The sequence below is a fragment of the Tursiops truncatus genome, chromosome 14, assembly GCF_011762595.2.
Source record: "Tursiops truncatus isolate mTurTru1 chromosome 14, mTurTru1.mat.Y, whole genome shotgun sequence".
Taxonomy (NCBI): Eukaryota; Metazoa; Chordata; class Mammalia; order Artiodactyla; family Delphinidae; genus Tursiops; species Tursiops truncatus.
In genome coordinates, this window is record NC_047047.1 from 38,215,502 (window position 1) to 38,234,838 (window position 19,337).

The 19,337-nt window shown below is 37.5% G+C and overlaps 1 protein-coding gene across 2 annotated transcripts in view; it reads right to left on the reverse strand.

Moving 5' to 3' along the window:
- The window catches only part of REL (REL proto-oncogene, NF-kB subunit), a 37,044-nt gene extending 22,024 nt beyond the window's left edge, over window positions 1–15,020 (reverse strand). Inside the window, exons 1-4 of one of the 2 annotated variants that reach the window (XM_019942759.3) lie at window positions 14,896–15,020; window positions 14,390–14,448; window positions 4,049–4,191; window positions 1,518–1,666 (exon numbers count right to left, since the gene is read on the reverse strand). In XM_019942759.3, the coding sequence (XP_019798318.2) occupies window positions 1,518–1,666; window positions 4,049–4,191; window positions 14,390–14,399 (302 nt within the window). In that variant the 5' untranslated portion in view covers window positions 14,400–14,448; window positions 14,896–15,020. Of the gene's footprint in view, window positions 1–1,517; window positions 1,667–4,048; window positions 4,192–14,389; window positions 14,752–14,895 lie in introns of those variants that run through there. The other variant, XM_033838486.2, reaches the window with a different exon arrangement.
- Between the last annotated feature and the right edge of the window lie 4,317 nt (window positions 15,021–19,337).

The window sequence follows — 19,337 nt, forward strand, 5'->3', positions numbered from 1 at the left end:
TCCTTAACAGGATCTTGGATTGAGGGGAAGGGTAGGACAGCCCTAACAGGCATTATTGGGCATCACTGGACATAATTAAGGTAGTCCAAAAATTTAACTGCCTGTAACTAGGATTGAGAAAGAACAGCCAGAGAAGTAAGAAGTAAAACAGGAAAGTTTGTTCTCACTAAATCAGAAATCAAGGAATAATAATGTTCCAATAAAGGAGTAATCTACAATGTAAAATGCTATTGGGAGGTCAAATAATATAAGCAGGAAATACTTCTTGCCAAGTTTGTATAACTAGATAGTTTATGTTTTGTGTTGTTACTGAAAGAGGAATATTTTTAAAGTATACTTTCTAAATGGTTACTGCTAGTATTTAAGGAGGCTACTAATCTTTTCCTGTTGCAATTGGTTTCATTTTTCCTCAAAGGCAACACATGTTCGTTACAAAAAATGAATTATAAAATAAACACCAGTTAAAAGAACATAAAACCCCACAATTCTTCCCACCCAGAGACAACTACTATCAATACCTTAGTGTTTATACTACTATGTGTATGTACACATTTACTTTTGAAAAAATTATTTATCATGTACACCTGAAACTAAAACAACATTGTTAATCAACGATGCTCCAATATAAAATGAAAATTAAAAAAATTATTTATCACACTTTGTTTTAAAGCCCTATTTTATTTATCTAAATATTGGGAATATCATTCTATACAAAGACATATTTGCAAGGTTATTTTTAAGGCTACATAGGAGTACACTGCATGGATATACCAGTTTATTTAACTAATCCCCCTTTGTTTATTATCTGGATTGCTTCTAACTTTTTGCCATCACAAACAAAGCTTCAATGAACATCGTTATAGCTAAATTTCTGAACATGCTTAATTAGAAATTATTTCCTCAGGATAAATTCCTAGAAATAGAATTGCTAGTTCAAGAGACATTCATATTTTTCAGGCTTTTGCTACGTAGTTGTTAAAATGCCTATCAGAAAGATTATATTTATTTACACTCTCACCAATAGGATGAATGGATCCATCCAGCAGCCTCAAACACAAAGTATTACATACTTTTTTAAAATCTTAGAACTATTGCTGTATGTTAATTTTATAACTGCCCTTTTCAAATAATAATTCCAGTTTTCCAGTTGATTTTCTCACATCTGGCAATTTTTAAGTTAACTATCAATGAAAAGAGAGTAAAAATTTATGAAAGAAAATACTTCATAAGTTGTTCAAACTAAGAAAAAAAATCGCAGCATAAAATAAGTTTGTTTACTTTTAGTTACAATAAAGAAGTATTCCTGCTACCATCATGGACTGTGTCTACTAATAAAGAATGAAAGGGTAGTTCCAATGCAAATGATAAGAAAATGTAAATGTATACTATAGTAAGTAGAAGTACAGTGAGGAATTAGTTTATTCTGCTAAAAAATAACAGATGTACATGGATAGGAATCAAGAGCATTCATTCTATGCTTATCCTATTCCTAAAAATGTCTGTGACTGTGTACTTACAACAAAGGTCTGCGTTCTTGTCCAAATTCTGCTTCATAGTAGCCATCTCTGCAGTCTTTTCCTACTAAATCATGAGGATGAGGTTTATGTGGGATATTCTTTGTTACTAATGTAATTCTCACTTTTCCTTTTCCATAGTAGTTCATAATCTGAAAAGGGGGGAAATTAAATATATGATCCATAAATACATCTCATTAAGAACTGATCTACAAAATGAGAGTTCAATTTATATAATACAGTTAGCACTGGATAAATAAAGTCCAATTGACTGGCAACTGCAGTTTGGATGAAACTTTACAGAGAATACCAGTAGAGGAGAATTTTACCTCTCAGTTCCTTGGCATATTATTTTGTGCCCTAATTCAATTGGTCATATCATCTGATTTCTGCTTATTTTCCTTTGAAAACAAGTAAAATTACACCAAAATATTATCACAGAGCATGAGGAAATTCTAAGATGTTGAGTCACTGAATGCCATGCTCTTATATTCATTGTCATACCATAAACATCCCTTCAAAGTATATATTTAGGGCTTCCCTGGTGGCACAGTGGCTAAGAATCCACCTGCCAATGCAGGGGACACAGGTTGGAGCCCTGGTCTGGGAAGATCCCACATGCCACGGAGCAACAAAGCCCGTGCACCACAACTACTGAGGCTATGCTCTAGAGCCCGCAAGATACAACTACTGAGCCCGCGTGCTGCAACTACTGAAGCCGGTGCGCCTAGAGCCTGTGCTCCACAAGAGAAGCCACGGCAATAAGACACCCACGCACCGCAACGAAGAGTAGCCCTCACTCGCCGCAACTAGAGAAAGCCCACACGCAGCAATGAAGACCCAATGCAGCCAAAAAACAAAAAAGTATATATTTAAGCCATAATGGAAATGATAACACAAAAATATGATCATTTTACTTAATACATTACATTCCATTTAAAAAAATATTTGTTAATCAGTAAGCATACTGCAAGTGTTCACTGTATAACAGGCAATAAATCTAGTTGAGTTTTGCAAAATTAAGTTTTCACACAGAACACTGAGAAAGAAGAGAAGAGTTAAACATGGGAGAGGACGGAAGCATGTGGGGATGAGCTAATGTTTAGGTTGGAAGCTGGCAAATTTGCAAGCACAAATGACAAGGCAGTTAAGTAAGAATAGGTGGTTTCACAGGTAAAAGGGCATTAAAATTCATAATTTTGAATTTAAACTTAATTTGAACAGTAACCAGAAAGTATTTATTGCTTTTCTGAATAAAAGAGAAGGTAACAACTTAAATGTGTAAGGCTGGGAATTCCCTGGCGGTCCAGTGGTTAGGATTCTGTGCTTCCATTGCAGGGGCACAGGTTCGATCCCTGGTTGGGGAACTAAGATCCTGTAAGCCGTGTGGTGCAGCCAAAAAAAAAAGAAAAAAGAAAAAAGTATAAGGTAGGCTAATGTAGAACTCAAGCTGCAAAGTTGTTTAGAACATACTGGAATGGTAAGGATATAGACCTTAGAAATATTAAAGAGAATGTATAGAATAAGCTGAATTATGGAGAAGAGCTAAAATTCGCTCTTAAAGGAATAGAAGATTACTGTTTTCTTATTTACCTTTTATTAGCACCTCTCCCATTTTAACATTATATAAAAAGACTTAGATCTAACTCAAATCCATATTGCTAACAAAAAAGTGTGATAGAAGATTGGAATTTGTAATTCAATATGTAATTTTGCCATTGGCTTGTTATATAACTTAGCATTTCCTTTAAGTTCAATAGAGTAAACTCTGTAAATAATCTAGTTATAAAATAGTGAATTCAGATCTGCTGATGAAACATTGAATAAAACTTTTCAAAAATCCACTCTGCCATTAAGGTTTTAAATTGGCATTTAAAGAATAAAAAAAAATCATTAAAAACTGAAGGAAATGTATATAAATATTAAAATACAAATATGGTATAGTTTATAATTATAGTATATTACCAAAGTCAAACTGCTTTCGAAATTTATGCTAATATGAAAAAACTATATTTAAAAAGTGACAATATTTCAAATCAGTCAAGGCAACCCAGAGTATCAGGGATAGGCAATAAAGGTAAGGGGGAAAAAAGACAAAAAATGTTCTCTTTTTACATAGACCCTAGATTAACCAAGTGACTGCAGGAAGAATTCTAATTGAATTCCCAAATCCATGTTTTCAATCTACAGAACAATTCTGATCACCTCTGCAAGGAGAGAATGCTTTTTCCTCATTAGCTTTTTGTTCCGTGAAAGGGATCATCATCCAAAAGCTGCCAATGTATACTAAGCACTGGGAATCACTCTACTTAGATTAACACACAATGTATAACTATCCACAGGGATGAAGAATCCATGCTGTACTTAATAAATGTCCCTAGAATTCTATGCAGTATATAGATCAATTAAAAAGAAAAAAAAGGAAGAAAAGCTGCTGGAGATCACTGTGAAGAAGCTCGGTCTTTAACATAGTTGCTGTAGCTAAAATATGAAGCAACTAAGAGACAGACACACACAGGAGAATGGTCTATTACCTGGATAGATGGGTATGTTCGGTTGTTGTCTGTGCTGTGCTCCCCTGGAATGCTGCCTGCTGATCGCCCTTCACATTTGTATCTAAAACGCATTCCCCTCTGCCTGGGTTGTTCAATTATCTCTATACGTGGTTCATTACCACCTGAAAATTTTAAAAGGGGGGAGGGTGAGATTAAAATAGGAATGATAATGGATATTGACCATTTTGTTTTTTATAAAACAGTAGACTAAAAAATTTTCCCTCTCAATATTAAATAACAAGGTTGAAATGTAATTATCAAAGATTGGGTGGCAAAGACACTCTTCTCTCTCATTCAAATTGAGCTCCCGTACAGTGTAAACACAAGTCATTCAAATCATATTTACTGGTTAGCACTTTATTGTTTAATATCTATAACTAATGCCAGAGTGAAGTTCTGTGATAACCACTTCAGAGATACCCACTTACATGAGACCAAGTAGAAGGGTTTTTCCCCAAAATTCTCCCAAATGGGTCAAGAAGATAGTCTTCAGAAGTACAATATTATATTCCAAAAGTGACTTTGCTTGATTTTACATTAGACTTAACAGTGGACTAAAAGACTGTTCATTGAAAATGAAAATGTATTTAAATCCTCGCAGAAGGAAATGTTAAGTTTTTTATATCTCCATTGGAATCTTAAAGGACTTATACATAGTACAGCAAAACAAGTTCCAGAAGGGACTTTACGCTCAAAAGAATTTTCAGTCAGTCCCACCTAAAGTATAAGACACAACAGAGGAAAAGAAAATAACTATTTACTTTCTATAGCAAATGTAATTCAAAATATATACCTTTAGAATCAATACGGATACACAGAACAACATGGATGAATCTCAAAATAAATACGCTGAGTGAAAGAAGCCAGATCAAAAGTGCACATACTGTTATGATTCCATTTATATAAAACTCTAGAATATGTAAACTAATCTATAATGATAGAAAGCAGATCACTGGTTGCCTAAGCATAGGGGTGTGGAGTGGATGGGGAACTTTGGGGAATGACAGACATGTTAATTACTTGATTGTGGTGATGATCTCAAAATTGTATAAATACGTCAAAAGTTATAAAATTGCATACTTTAAACATGTGTAATTTATTGTACATTAGTTATATGTCAATAAAGCTGTCTAAAACATATGCACTTTTGCCCCCTCTTATTATCCAAATCATGGAAATGATCCAAATCATGGACATGACAGTTTAATAAAGACACTCAAGTGTGCTTACAAGTAGGGTACTTAGCAATGTATCTTTATTTCAGGGGTATAAAGATGCCTTCCACTAAAAAAAAACCCCAAATCAAAACCCAAAACCCCCCAAAAAACCCTCCCTCAATCAGTTTAGTGATTTCTAAATTCCCACAATTAAGATATCCATTTATTTGACTAAAGGCTTATCCTCTGTTATGATGCAAGCAAATCTTCAGAAAGGGTAACACAGTGGGTATTATCAGTGCAGTATGGGGAAGAGGCCTTTTGAGTACTCCTCAGCCACATCTTAACATTGAAGACCCTGGAAATATCATATTTCTTAAGTTTCCTACTCTATAAAATGGAGATAATAACAATAGCACCTACCACATAGGGTTGTTGTGAGTATTAGAGATTAACATGTGTTAGGTTCTTACCAAGTATCAGACATATAACAAATATTCAGTAAATGGTCTATTATTATTTTGAATGCTTTCTTGAAAACAATGATTTATAGTGATACCATGACAGTACATACACAACTGCTTCTTTCAAGGATCTTACAGAATAGTGAGGCAAACAACACAAATTATTAGACTATAGAGGAAGGAACAAAATTTTGTTTATGCTAACAAAATTCTGCATAAAATTGTAATAAGAACAAAAGAGTCAGGAAAGCCTATGTCAAAGGAAAAAAAGAGGTACTGAAGCAAAAGGGTGGGGAGGGGGAAGGGAGAAACGCAGGCATTCTAGAGAAAGGGAAGAGTGTGTCCAAAGGTGGAGGCACAGTAAAAAAGAGCCAAAGAATCACAATACAGCCCCAATGGAAATGAAGTACACTTCCACCCTTAGAAAGAGAACCAAAGCCAGAGTACATTTGGAGATTTGGATTTCATTCTATGAGCGACAGAGAATCAATGTAAGGTTTTATGCAGGGGAATCACATGATCTGATTGACATTTTAGAGTAAGAATTCTGGTGGCAGTGAACAGATTAAAAGGAAAAGAGGAAGTAAGGTGATCAATTTAGAGGCTGTTACAGTAATGTGGGCAATGATGAGAGTATTTCTGAAATTTGGTAGTGATAATAGGAATGAAGGATTATTTAAAAGATAAAATTGACAGTACTTGGTGACTGAACGAACATTAGGGTTAAGAGAAAGTAAAGAATCATTGATGGCTCCATATTTTCTACTTTGTATTACTAAGTAAAGTATTACTGGTATCTTTAATTTGATTCTGTTTGGTTTAGACTCCTTGTGCTTGAATTTACTACCTATTTGTTTATTCAAAAGGCAAAGAGCCAGGGAAAACTGACTTTAACCTAATCAAGTTAATAATATTTATTTCAATTTTACTGAAAAATGTAACGCACGCAGATGAGTATTTCAATTTTGCATCCTTGGGAAGGATAAACTGGGAGATTGGGATTGACATATACACACTACTATATATGAAATAGATAACAAATAAGAACCTACTCTATAGGACTTCTCTGGTGGTCCAGTGGTTAAGAATCCGCCTGCCAATGCAGGGGACACAGGTTCGATCCCTGGTCTGGGAAGATCCCACATGTTGCGGGGCAACTACTGAGCCTGTGCTCTAGAGCCTGTGCGCCGCAACTACTGAGCCCATGTGCCACAACTACTGAAGCCCATGCCCTCTGGGGCCCATGTGTCGCAACTACTGAGCCTGCGTGCTGCAACTACTGAAGCCCTCACGCCTACAGCCCATGCTCTGCAACAAGAGAAGCCACTGCAATGAGAAGCCCGTGCACTGCAAGAAGAGTAGCCCCTGCTCGCCGCAACTAGAGAAAGCCCGTGCACAGCAACAAAGACCCAGCGTAGCCACAAAAATAGAACCTACTGTATAGCACAGGGAACTCTACTCAATACTGTGTAATGACTTATATGAGAAAAGAATCTAAAAAAGAGATAGCCTTCAACTGCACTGATATTTAAAATAAATCTTTTACAAAATTAATATTTTAACTATCATCAGTAACACTTCTTACAAGACAGCATGCCAATGTGTGAACACCACAGTTTTGAATAACTGACTAGAGACTGAATCTCATTCACTGAAGTACAGGATAACAGATTGCCTGAGACCCAAAGGAGCAAATGGAGTTACCAATATATATGTGTTTATATATATATATATATATATATATATATATATATATATATGATTCACTTTGCTGTACAAGAGAAACTAACACAACATTGTAAGTGAACTATACTCTAATAAAAAAAGACAAAAAATTTCACAACCTTATATATCCTTGTAGGAGTATTTAAAAGAAAGTACATTTTCCTCTGAAAACGAAGTTCAAAATACTCAACAGTATTTTTTAAGTAATATCTTAAATCATCTTTGTGGTTGAACTAAAGGTCAAATAAATCCCTGCCCACTGCTTATTTAAAGGTGTCTTAGTGGGAAGTTGATATAGAATGACATCACTAATGGTAAGTGGCTAACTTTTGAGGGAGGAGTGTGAATAAAAGTGCTAGGCTTAAAGTGAGCACTCAAATATTTCATTGGTTATACAACACTTCCTTAAACTAGAAAGTGTGTTTAAGAAAAAAGTCTGTAGACAAGAGAACAGAAAAGCAGTTGCTGAAAGATTAAATAAAACATTTTCTAAAGATTTTTAAATTCTAAAAATGACAAATATTAGTTATCATATAATATCAAGTACTTAAAAAAACCCTTGAACTCTATTCTTTCTATTGTAGAAGCTCTTTATTGGTAAAAAGTCTAACAACCAGAGTTTACTGTAATATTCTCCATTCCCCCAGCTGGAAATAATCTTCCCCTCCTCTGAACTATCACAGCGTTTTGTTTATGGCAATTATTGCAAATAACTGAAGTTAGGGAAGACTCACTGTTTTATTTCTTCTTGAAAAAAAGCTACTTGTTTTATTTCTTCAAACAACTTGTTTTATTTCTTCAAGCTACCTAAAGGCAGGAATTGTGTCCTACTCATCAGTGCCTTGCACAGATATTCAGTAAATATCTGTGGAATGAATGACTGAAAATCTAAAGATCTTTTTGTTTGTCTACATTATGCAAACATTGAAAGACTATATTAATAATTATTCACATTTTCCTTATTAGGTTGTACTACTAAGGAAAAAAACAGTGCTTTGTAAGTACTAAAATCGCTACACCTTCATACTCCTCATACCTATTCATATTCTAATTTCTTTACCTCTATTTATAATTTTAAAAAAATTCCCAGCTATAAATCGTTTATAATATCATGCATCAGTACAGTGTATCAGTTACTTCCTTCCTCAGTACCCTGTTCTGAAGTGCCATCCTTCCTGAAGATAAAAAGTGGTGAAATGCAATCATCTATGGAGTGGAAGTTGGTAAAACATAAATCAGGGAACTGTAGAGAAAATGAGTATTCTTAACTAAGATTATCTCAAATCACTACAGTTTTGAAAATCATAGAAACGTCTTCAAAAGTTGGTTCTAAACAAGCTGATTACTGTACTTTTCTTTAACCAATATTATGCACAGCTGGGATTGACCCCTAAATTTTTAACAGTATTGTAAAATGCTCATACAGACCAGAATAACATTTGAAATATAGCCAAAATGTCTGCAAGATATATTTATGTTTTTATTTGCACTTAGGCAAGAAAGAGTGCTATTTGAGTTTTTAAGATTAAAAAAAGAAAGTACATTGGAAAAGAAAGAAAAAAAAAGAACGTACATTGAAATAAAAGATAAAAGTGGATGATCAACTGTCAGACAGTTAGCACTGGGAACCAGCATTAATTGCACAGTGAAAAGATGTTAATTATAGTAATTAAAACACTGTTTTAAGGCACTTTAATATACATTTCTCATTTGATCCTTTTAACTTTAGTCTCATAAAAACAGGACAGGAATTATTATCCCATTTTACAGTTGCTAAAACTAAAGTTCAAAATTATATAAAGTTATAAGAAAAAGAAATTATGAATGACATTAGCAAATATGACAGCTGGGATCCCAGGGGGGTCAAATTCAGAGAACAAGCAGCATAAAAGCAGCTGTGGATAAAGTCACAATAACTGATATAGCAAATAAGCTAAAATAAATGCAAATTAGTTTAAGAAGATAATGCATCTTGGCACAGGCAAGTGAGTATTTAGATGCAATGAAATTCCTGGAACAAAGTTCATATTGGGGCTATATATCAGAATCACCTAGGTAGCTTTTTCAAAAAACATACATGTCCTGACCCCACCTGAGATCTGCTGAATAGAGATAGAAATCCATCTAAAGCCCAGACTTGTTTCTGAAAAAAACTTCCCAAGCAATTTGAACACACTCCTGATTAAGAACCATTGCCCTAAAACACAAAGAAGTGGAAACAACAACGCACGTATCTGGAGAAGCAACCCCAAAATTCATGTACAAGGATGAGCCGGGTGATGGACAGACTAGGTGGAGGAATTCTCACTACTTGTAACTCTCTCCCACTCTAAAAAGCTTACCCAAATGCAAGCAAGAGAAAAAAAGCACTATTACAGAGATAGCCTTCAACTGCACTGATATTTAAAATAAATCTTTTACAAAATTAATATTTTAACTATCATCAGTAACACTTCTTACAAGACAGCATGCCAATGTGTGAACACCACAGTTTTGAATAACTGACTAGAGACTGAATCTCATTCACTGAAGTACAGGATAACAGATTGCCTGAGACCCAAAGGAGCAAATGGAGTTACCAATATATTCTTTTCTAAATATCACCTCTACTCACTTTGGAGAAAAAGAAAAGACCTGTTCTTCTTTCCTCAAACCCAACTGAATTATGTTGATGACCTTCTTTACCTTAAGACACAGGTGAGTTTTTCCATTTCTTCCCAATTATGATAAAAATTTAGAGTTACCACTTCCTACACAGAATTGTATCCAATTAACAAAAGGGCAAGGAAAACTCAAGCCTATTCCCATAAAGACAGAAAAAGACTAACACAGAAGGTGCAAAAGAAATCAAAGGAAGGATAAGTTATATCAATCAAATTAGCAAAAGGACACGTGGTTTATTTACTAAGCAATTTTTTATTTACTTTCTTCTTCAGAATGCTTACTATCATTTAAGTGGACAAAGGAGACTGCCTCCAAACATCACTGTCAACTTCTACTCCCCTAGTTCAAATATACACAAAACTACTTCAAATTATTTAAAAGTAAATGGGCATGCTTACATATTCTTGAAAGATATATTTTCTATCTAGCATCTGGTCTAGTCTATTTTTATGAAACCTTAAGGTTTCGTAAAATTCTAGAATCATCAGGATACTTAAACAGTATTAAGTGCCAAGTGTTTCTAGGAGCTCCTGTTTCCTAGAGGTCTGAGTCCCAAAAGAGCTCCAGTACAGAAGAAAACTAACATTTATGGGCATGCATTACCTCATTTGCTCCTATTAAGACTCTGCAGTTGTTATACCCATTTTCAAATCATAGAGTGGCAGAACTGGAATAAAAACCAACCCAGGTCCATCATGGACTAAAATCCAGGTTTACTCTAATATATCAGGCTGACTCTCTCATCTGGGCTTTAAGAATCCAAGTAAGGGAATTTGCAGATGAGTATTTGACTGATGTATGCACCACAAGGTAAATAAAATATGTAAAAAATTTTGGCAAAGAGATTTTACTGCTAGAGATTCCACTGCCATTGGGGTGTGGGGTGGAAGAATAAGTCCTGAAAAAAAATTTTAACTTCCAGGGTGAAAAAAGTAGAGAAACGAAATTAAAAACAGATGGCAGGGCCAAATCATCTGTCTGGATTAAGACCGTCAGATTTAAAAATAAAAATTATAGGATGCCCATTTAAATATGAATTAAACAAATAATTTTTTACTGTAAGTATATCCCATGCAATTATTTGGGTCATGTGCCTACAAACACAATCATTTGCAGAAAACACAGATGAAAGAAAGATGGAACAAAAGGAAACTCTGAGTCCCTCAAATTATATTTGAGAAAGATACTACACACACCCCAGATGTTCCCAATTATGAGTCATCATGATTCCTCCCTAGTCATTTCACTTGCTCATTCCCTTCACTCTATGTCTATCATATATCATCTTAATTCTTTTATACTACTGTTATCTCTACATTTTCATGTGTTGCACTTCTGAAGCAGCCTTCATGTTTATGTGTTCAGTCTTCTACTAAAAACAATAAATCACTGTCTTTACCTATCAATTCCAGCTCCAGTTTTTCATTAAAGATTAAATTGTGTCGTACTACACTGAGTTTTTCCCCTTTACTCAAGACAAACAGTTCTCTTGCAATTTACACTACAAAGTTGGTAAGTAGTGCAAAGTTGGTAAGTAGTACACGATATCTTCATGTACTTCCTATTATGTGACGTAGCAGAACTATACTAAAGAAAACTGTGAATATGCTATACATAAAATAGATAAGCAACAAGGATTTACTGTATAGCACAGGGAATTATACCCAATATTTTGTAATAACCCATAATGGAATATACCCGAATATGCAAAAAAACCCCGAATCACTATGCTGTACATGTGAAACTAAACAATACTGTAAATCAATTATACTCCAATTTAAAAAATAATAATTTTTAAAACTGTAAATAAAAATAAATTACCTAAATTTTAAAACATATTTTACCAAATACAGTACTATGTTTACTAATTAAACAGAGCTATGCGCACACAGGAACATTTGTACTTTCTACTGGAACAATGAGAAGCTTTAAATTCAGACAAAAAAAGAGCTAATTTTATTTATACTAAACAGGATAGAATCATAAATATACAAGAGTAATGACTGTCTATGCATACCTTGGATAGGACTGAGAACATTTTTCTTAATGCCTGTCCTCATTAATTGTGTCAAAAGACTGGAACCAAGGTGTAATTTTTTTTTAAAAAGCAATAAAGACAGCTTAATAGAACTTGAGCTGTGAAATCCTAAATAACATAATTTAATTGAACAAAATTTAGAATCATACATAAAGTCCCAGTTATTCATGGTACTTATATAATTTTATTTATGAAATAATGATCTGTTACTTTCACGTTATACAGATCATATATTCAACTACAGACACCTATTTACATATTACATCCGGTAAGAAATGGTCTTAAATGCTTGGTAATCAATAAAAAATACTTTTTGAGGTTTTATACAACTTTACTACAAACAGACTCTAAACTAGACAATGGTAAACTAATTAAGCAAAAGTTTTTTTGTCGTTGTTGTTACTCTTTCAGTTAAATTACTGTTTCAAAACAGGATGGGAGTTTATAATTTTGTGAATCTTTTTGTCTAAGGTCTTTACTGAGTGATTAAGGACACCCAGACTTTTCCTCAGCAGTTTTCAGACAACTGAATTACAACTTAAATAACTTGTTATATTTTAAACAGTCCCATTTTAATGCAACTCCAGAAAACAGGAAAAACAAGAAAAGAAAATTACCCTACAACTTTCCACTCCTTTAAATTTTTTCCCCTTCAATTTAGGAAATCAGTCCTCACAACAGAACAAAATATAGTGTCATTAAACAAGTTTAAATTGTATCACATTTTTAAATGATGTGGGTCTTAGGATACTCTATATAAATGGCTAATTATTTTCTTTCTCTTTTGAAAGAATTAGGAGTATTACATTCATGCCATATATCAACAAAGTTTGGTTAAATTACCAGAAGGCTGATTTTTTTTTCTTATAATGCTGGCTCTTCTTTAACTTTCATACAAAATCTTTCTGATAATCAATAAATTAACCAAGTGTTTCAAGTCACTTTGCACTTTTAATTTATACACGGTTTGAATTTATGAATTTACAAGATTATCTGAAAGTTCAGGGTCACTTAGGTGGCTAAAGAGAAAGTTGAAATATGTTAAACTACATTTGTATTCTCACATGAAAACCACAGACAAACTGAAATCAAATGTCATGTGAACCACCCCAATTTCCTTCTCAGCCTACAGCACTAGCTATGGATTTGTTCTGCTCAACCCTTTAAAAAAAAAAGTCCTTTATGCTTTCTACTTCCTCTTCTCCGCTAGTCATCAGCCTTCTACTGAGGGTCACTGAACCAGGGAGTTGGGAGGATGCGGGTCAAGCATAAACAAGCCTCCCTCTGTAGCCTCCTAGCACAGGGTTAATCCACACTTTTAGGCCCCCCAGCCTCTGCTCACGCTGCTCCCTCTGCCGGGAAAGTGCCCCCATAAACCTTGCCAGACTTCTGTAAAGGTCCCACTCGAATGCAGTCTACCTGATTTACTTCCTTTAGATTACAGGCAGACCTAAACCATGGCTGGATGTGAGGCTCCCTCCCTCACCCTTTAAGCAGTTTCTTGGTAAACTGGTTTCCCCCAAAGCAAGAGATCCACGCATTTATTGACTAAAAGTAAGTATTCACATAAGTGATAGAAAGTTGTTTTCATTCTTACTCATATTTTAAAGCACGGGGATTCTAAAAATCCTCTTTTCCCCTTCTTTCCAACAAAGGAAAACAAAACAAAACTCGACTTCTGTTCCATAAATTAGAAAGTACGCACTTTACAGTAAAAATGATTCACTTTGTTGAAGCAACATTTCCACGTAAGACCTGTTAAAATACCACTGGTGATTTTTAAAGCCGCACCGCATTTTGTCCAACTGTCAGCACGACAGCGATCACCTCTTGGCAACTGATGAAATTAAACTAAAAAAGATAGACCTCTCCTGAGGTCGGAAGGCTCCTCGTTCCTGTTCTAAAACGTAAAACCACCGTTTCAATTTAAATCAATTTTTAAATACGGGAAATCTTCGTCCTCCTTTATTTAGATTCTTATTACTTCCCTAACCAAAAATCAAGTCTTTGGGAAACTCTAAGGCTCCGGCTATTATAATGGCATCAAATTACAGAGCGTGACTTTGATTTCGCACGCAAACCCTGAACCAGCTTACTTTTTTAAAAGGCTGACAGTTTGCCAGAGGCGATTTTAAAGACAGAATGAGTCACAACCAAAATTGAGCGCCCGAAACCCTGAGCGGCAAGACCCTCGGACGCTCTCCTCCTCCGCCCCCGCCGTCGGGGCCAGGCTCGCGCCCGGCCCTCGGTAGCCCGCGCCGAGAACACTCACCTGAGGCCATGGCTCAGCTCACCGCGCCGCCCCGCTCCGAGCGTCCGGACCCGAAGCCGCTGCAGTCAATCAGCCCGTTAGTCAGGCGGCCAAGGGACCTCTGCCGGCGGGATCCCCAGTCCCCCTGATCACCCCCGGGTCCTCCTCTTCCTCCTTCCCGCCCTCCTCTGGGTTTGCGGCTCACACCTTCCCACCCGCTTAATTCTCGCGCTCCGGTCACCCGGCGTTGCCCGTCCCGGCTGCAGGAGCCAGGAGGCGGAGCGCTGCTACAGCTGAGGGCAGGTCGGCCCGAGAGGCGAACAGCCCGGCGGGGGGGGACTTCCCGCGGCTGACGTAAACTCCTCACCGCCGCTTCCCCCGGGCTGGGGCGGGGGCGGAGCGTCTTGCGACCGGCGCCCGTGCTTCCGCCCTCAGCGGCCCGCGCCCCGCCCCGCCCGTGCCCGTGCCCCGCCCGTGCCCCGCCCCCGCCCCCGCCCGCTCTCCCGGAGCCCCGGTGGGCTTGGGACCTCGTCGCGGAAGCGCGAGCGCGGGACCTTCGGGAGCGCAGGGAACGCTGGGAGCCGGGAGGTGACGGCCCCGAGCGTGCGAAAGCCGCCGGCTCCTGAGAAATCCCCCTCCTCCAGGGTGTTCTTGGACGCGTGGCTTAAAGTTCAGGAGCGGGTGGGAGGGTGCGGTGACGTCTAGAGGGCCGGCCGCCCGCGAGCACTTGGGGGCGGGCCGGGCGGCGAAGTGGGGCCCGTCCTCCCAGCCTGGGGTAAGGACAGCTGGGGTTTTCGTTGGGTGGTTCCCCCTCTTCCTGATTTCGCACATGCAAATCCCCGCCCCCGCGCTGGCGGGCGTCCCGGAGCGCACTCGAGGGGAAGTGCGGAAGCTGCAGCGGCCTCTGCGCGCCTGTAATTAAGGTATTTGCATACGGGGACCCCAGCAGTCTGATCTTATCCCTTTGCATCATCTCAATTGTTCTGTTAACGTACTTTACAAACTAAAACTTTTTAAACTCTTGAGGTCCGCAGTGTGAGTTCGTTGCCTCATCACTCAGTGTGCTCGAGATTAATGACGTGGACACTGCCTTGGGGTTTGACAGAGTTACCCCCGTGGAAAGGAGGACGAAAGTTTAGTATGCTAAAGGAATCTAAGTTAACTTTGTTTCTTTCATGTGTAAATAACCTTCTATGTGTCAGTTTAGTTACCTTATAATGTATTATCCTCATTTTATAGATGAGGCAGTCAGGGTTCAGAGAAGTTAAGTAACTTGTTCATACCTCAGAATGCTACTAAAAAAAAAAAAGAACAGTTTAAACTCAGGGTTTTCTGACTCCAAAAGCTCCATGCTCTTTCCACTATCCTTTACTGCCTAATGTAAGTATGGAGGGGCAATGGGAAATATCAGCCATACTAGTGCCAAAACTGGAGGACCCAGTTGGGGAAATAATTAAAAATAAACTCTCCTGCCACGCCCAAAACATCCTCTCCACAAAATATAGAAAAGTAGAAAAGAATGAAATAGTTTTATTATAGAATAAGCATTAAACCATACTGTGATGCACTAAAGAGATTGCAAAGAGAAGAAATCTCACTCGTTTATATAATCAGACAGATGCAATCAATTACATACCTGTTGTCCTTCTCCCAAGGAAAAAAAATAGGAAGTTACATCTTGGAGCCAAAAGCCAAGGTTTAAACTCCCACAGAGACAGAGAGATGGGGCACCATCCTCCTTGATATTCACATTTCAAAGAGATAGCTCAAAGGCCCCCAAGAAAGATCTTAAGGGGGTACAAAACTGGCAAACTTGTTTAGCTTTTTAAAAGGTGTACATACATCTCAGAGAAATCATTTATAGCTTCTGTTTTTCTAAAAGAATTGCTAAATGAAAAGTAAGGGGGTAATGTTCTTTGTTCTTTTTGGCACCAGGCAGATTTTTAAATTTAATTATTTTAGACTTGTATTCACCCTTACAACCCCAAATGTGAGAACTATATGAATGAACTAAGCATAAATGTTTAAGAATCCAACAGGAGGATGAGAGACGAATAGGAATGGAAAATAGTTTGCGTGTATTTGTTTATATTTCACCTCCAGAAATTGATTGGTTTTAGGTGCTTCTTTTTTTTTAAGATGTTGGGGGTAGGAGTTTATTAATTTATTTATTTATTTTTGCTGTGTTGGGTCTTAGTTTCTGTGCGAGGGCTATCTCCAGTTGTGGCAAGCGGGGGCCACTCTAAATCGCGGTGCGCGGGCCTCTCACTAGCGCGGCCTCTCTTGTTGAGTAGCACAGGCTCCAGACGCGCAGGCTCAGTAGTTGTGGCTCACGGGCATGTGGGATCCTCCCAGAAGAGGGCTCAAACCCGTGTCCCCTGCATTACGAGGCAGATTCTCAACCACTGCGCCACCAGGGAAGCCCATAGGTGCTTCTTAATAGGACACAATAATGTTTGCTTACTGAAGAGTTCTGGGCCAAACAGAATCTGTCCCAGTTTCAGGACCCCAAACTAGTCCTAAAACCACTCCGACTATGAAATCACAAGCTGGATCTTATGAGATTTAGTAACACTACAGAATTTTGAATTTATTTTATTTTTATTTTTCAAAGACTCACTTATTTAAACCTCCTCACTAATAGGATGGCATGTTTGTATTTATTTCCAGGGCTATTTGTCACATGAAGAAGCTATAGATTTATATTATCTCACCTTTTTAAAGGCTTTTTTGAAAATCCTTTCACTATTCTAGAAACTTGCTGAACCCTTTTTTCAAAGATCCAGTCCACATCTGAAAAGTGAAAATGTTTCACTTGTGCAGGATAAACTTAATTAGAAAAAAAAGGAAGATTACAAGACAAGGTGATGGATGGACTAAAAACAACAACAAATGTGAGTAGTGGTTTTTATTTTTTTTCAGACTTATGTGGGGGGAAAATAGTTTATTACTGTAAAGATGATTGGCAGCTAATTGGTGGGGATTATAATGTAACACATGGTATTATTCCTCAAGGGCTTACAGTTTTTGATACTATTTATTCAGTCCAACAAATATATATTCTGTGCCAGTTGCTCTTTAGATTGTGGCACGAACACTAATAACAAGATAATCAACTACTCCTCAATTAAAAAAAAAAGACAAAATCTCTGCCTTCATGCAGCTGTCTCGCATGAAAGACATCAAGCGTGTTAGCAAGTAAGATCATCTACAATACTATTATTAAACCATTTTGTTTCTTTATTGCTGTCAAGAAAATGAGGTAATGGGATAGAAAGTGACTGAGGGAGAGGGATACTCTGAGGAGGTGACATTTGAGTGGAGTCCTGAGGAATAAGAAAGAGACATCCACAGAAAGATTCAGGGAAAGAGCATTCCAGTGCGAGGAACACCAAGTACGAAGTCCTTGAGACAGGAAAGAGCTTACGTGAGGGGCTGAAACACCACTGGGACCAAACCAAACTGAATGAGGTTGAAGAGATAAGCAGGGGCCAGATCATGTAGGACTTTGTAGGCCATGGTAATGAGGATGGATTTTATTCCAGGTGCACACAGGAACCTACTGGAAAGTTTTAAGCATGTGATGGATTTATGATTACATTTCCAGATGTTTACTTTGGCTGATGTGTTAAACTGCTAGGGGCACTGTATGCTAACCAGGGGCAGGAGTGAAGGCAGAGTGGCAGAGAGGCTGTTGCAGTCGTCTAAGGGAGAAGTAAAAGTCGTTTGGACTTATGTTTTAGCAGAGGAGATGGTGAAAAAGGGTCATATTCAGTAAGATTCAGGTGTCAGAGCCTGAAGGACTTGCTGATGGATTGGATGCAGATGGAAGGGGAAAAAAAGGAATCAGGGATAACTCACATTTTTGGTCCGAGCAACAAGGTAAAAAGGAAGGCTGGTGAGAGAAAGGTTTGAGAGGGAAAACCAGGAGTTGTTTTAGACTTGTTAAGTTACAGGTGCCTATTAGATATCTGAGTAGGTAGTTGAATATATAGAACTAAGCTAAGGGGAGAGGTCAAAGGTAGAAATAAAGATGTGTGAGTCAGCAGCATTTCATTTAAAAAAAAGGAGCACAGAGGAAAAAAATTAAAAAGAACCCAAGAAGCCTGGTAGAAAAGAAGGAGCTGCCAGTGAAAGAAGAGGAAAACCAAGAGACTGTTTCAAAAAGAATGGAAGTGGTCAGCTGTGTTAAATGATGCTGAGAGACTGCAAAAGATGAGAATAAAGAAATGACCTTGGATTCGGCAAGATGAAGGTCATCAGTAACCTTGACGAGAGCCATGTCAGTGGAATGGTGGGAATGAAAGCTGAATTGGAGGAGGTTGAGAAGAGAATGATGGAAAGGATGAGTATACACAACTCTTTGAAGACTGTTAAAGGAAACAAATGGGGCAATAGCTGGAGGGGGATGTGGGGTTGTCTTAGGCTAAGGGCTGTGCTACAACCTCCATCTCACCAGGTTAACACAAAGGTTATTTATCACTTGCGTCACAGTCCAATGTGAGTTGAGTGGCTTTCTTCCAGAAGTTATCCAGGAACCTAGATGCCTTCTATCTTGTAGCACCAACATGTGGATTTTAAAGTCATCTTGGAAAAGGAAAGAGGGTAGAGAATCACGAATGGGAGATTTTTATGTGCCAGACCTGAAAGTGGAATACATTCCTCTGGTAACAGTCTGTTTTCCATATGGTCTCCACAAGGGGGCTGAGAAATATAATTTGAGAAATGGAATTTAAATATGTGCCGTGGAAGTAGAGAAGAAATTGGATATGAGTAATCACCAGCAGTCTCTGGTACTGCAGTTTTGTTTTGTTTATAGAGGGTCAGATTAAGGCATGTTTGTAAAAGATAAGACTGACTCACTAGTGAAGGAGAAATTGGTGATGATTGAGAGGAAGGGAGTAATGAGTAAGGGAGAAAGAATGAAATCTAAAGCACAGGTTATAGGATTGGCCATAGATTGGAATGG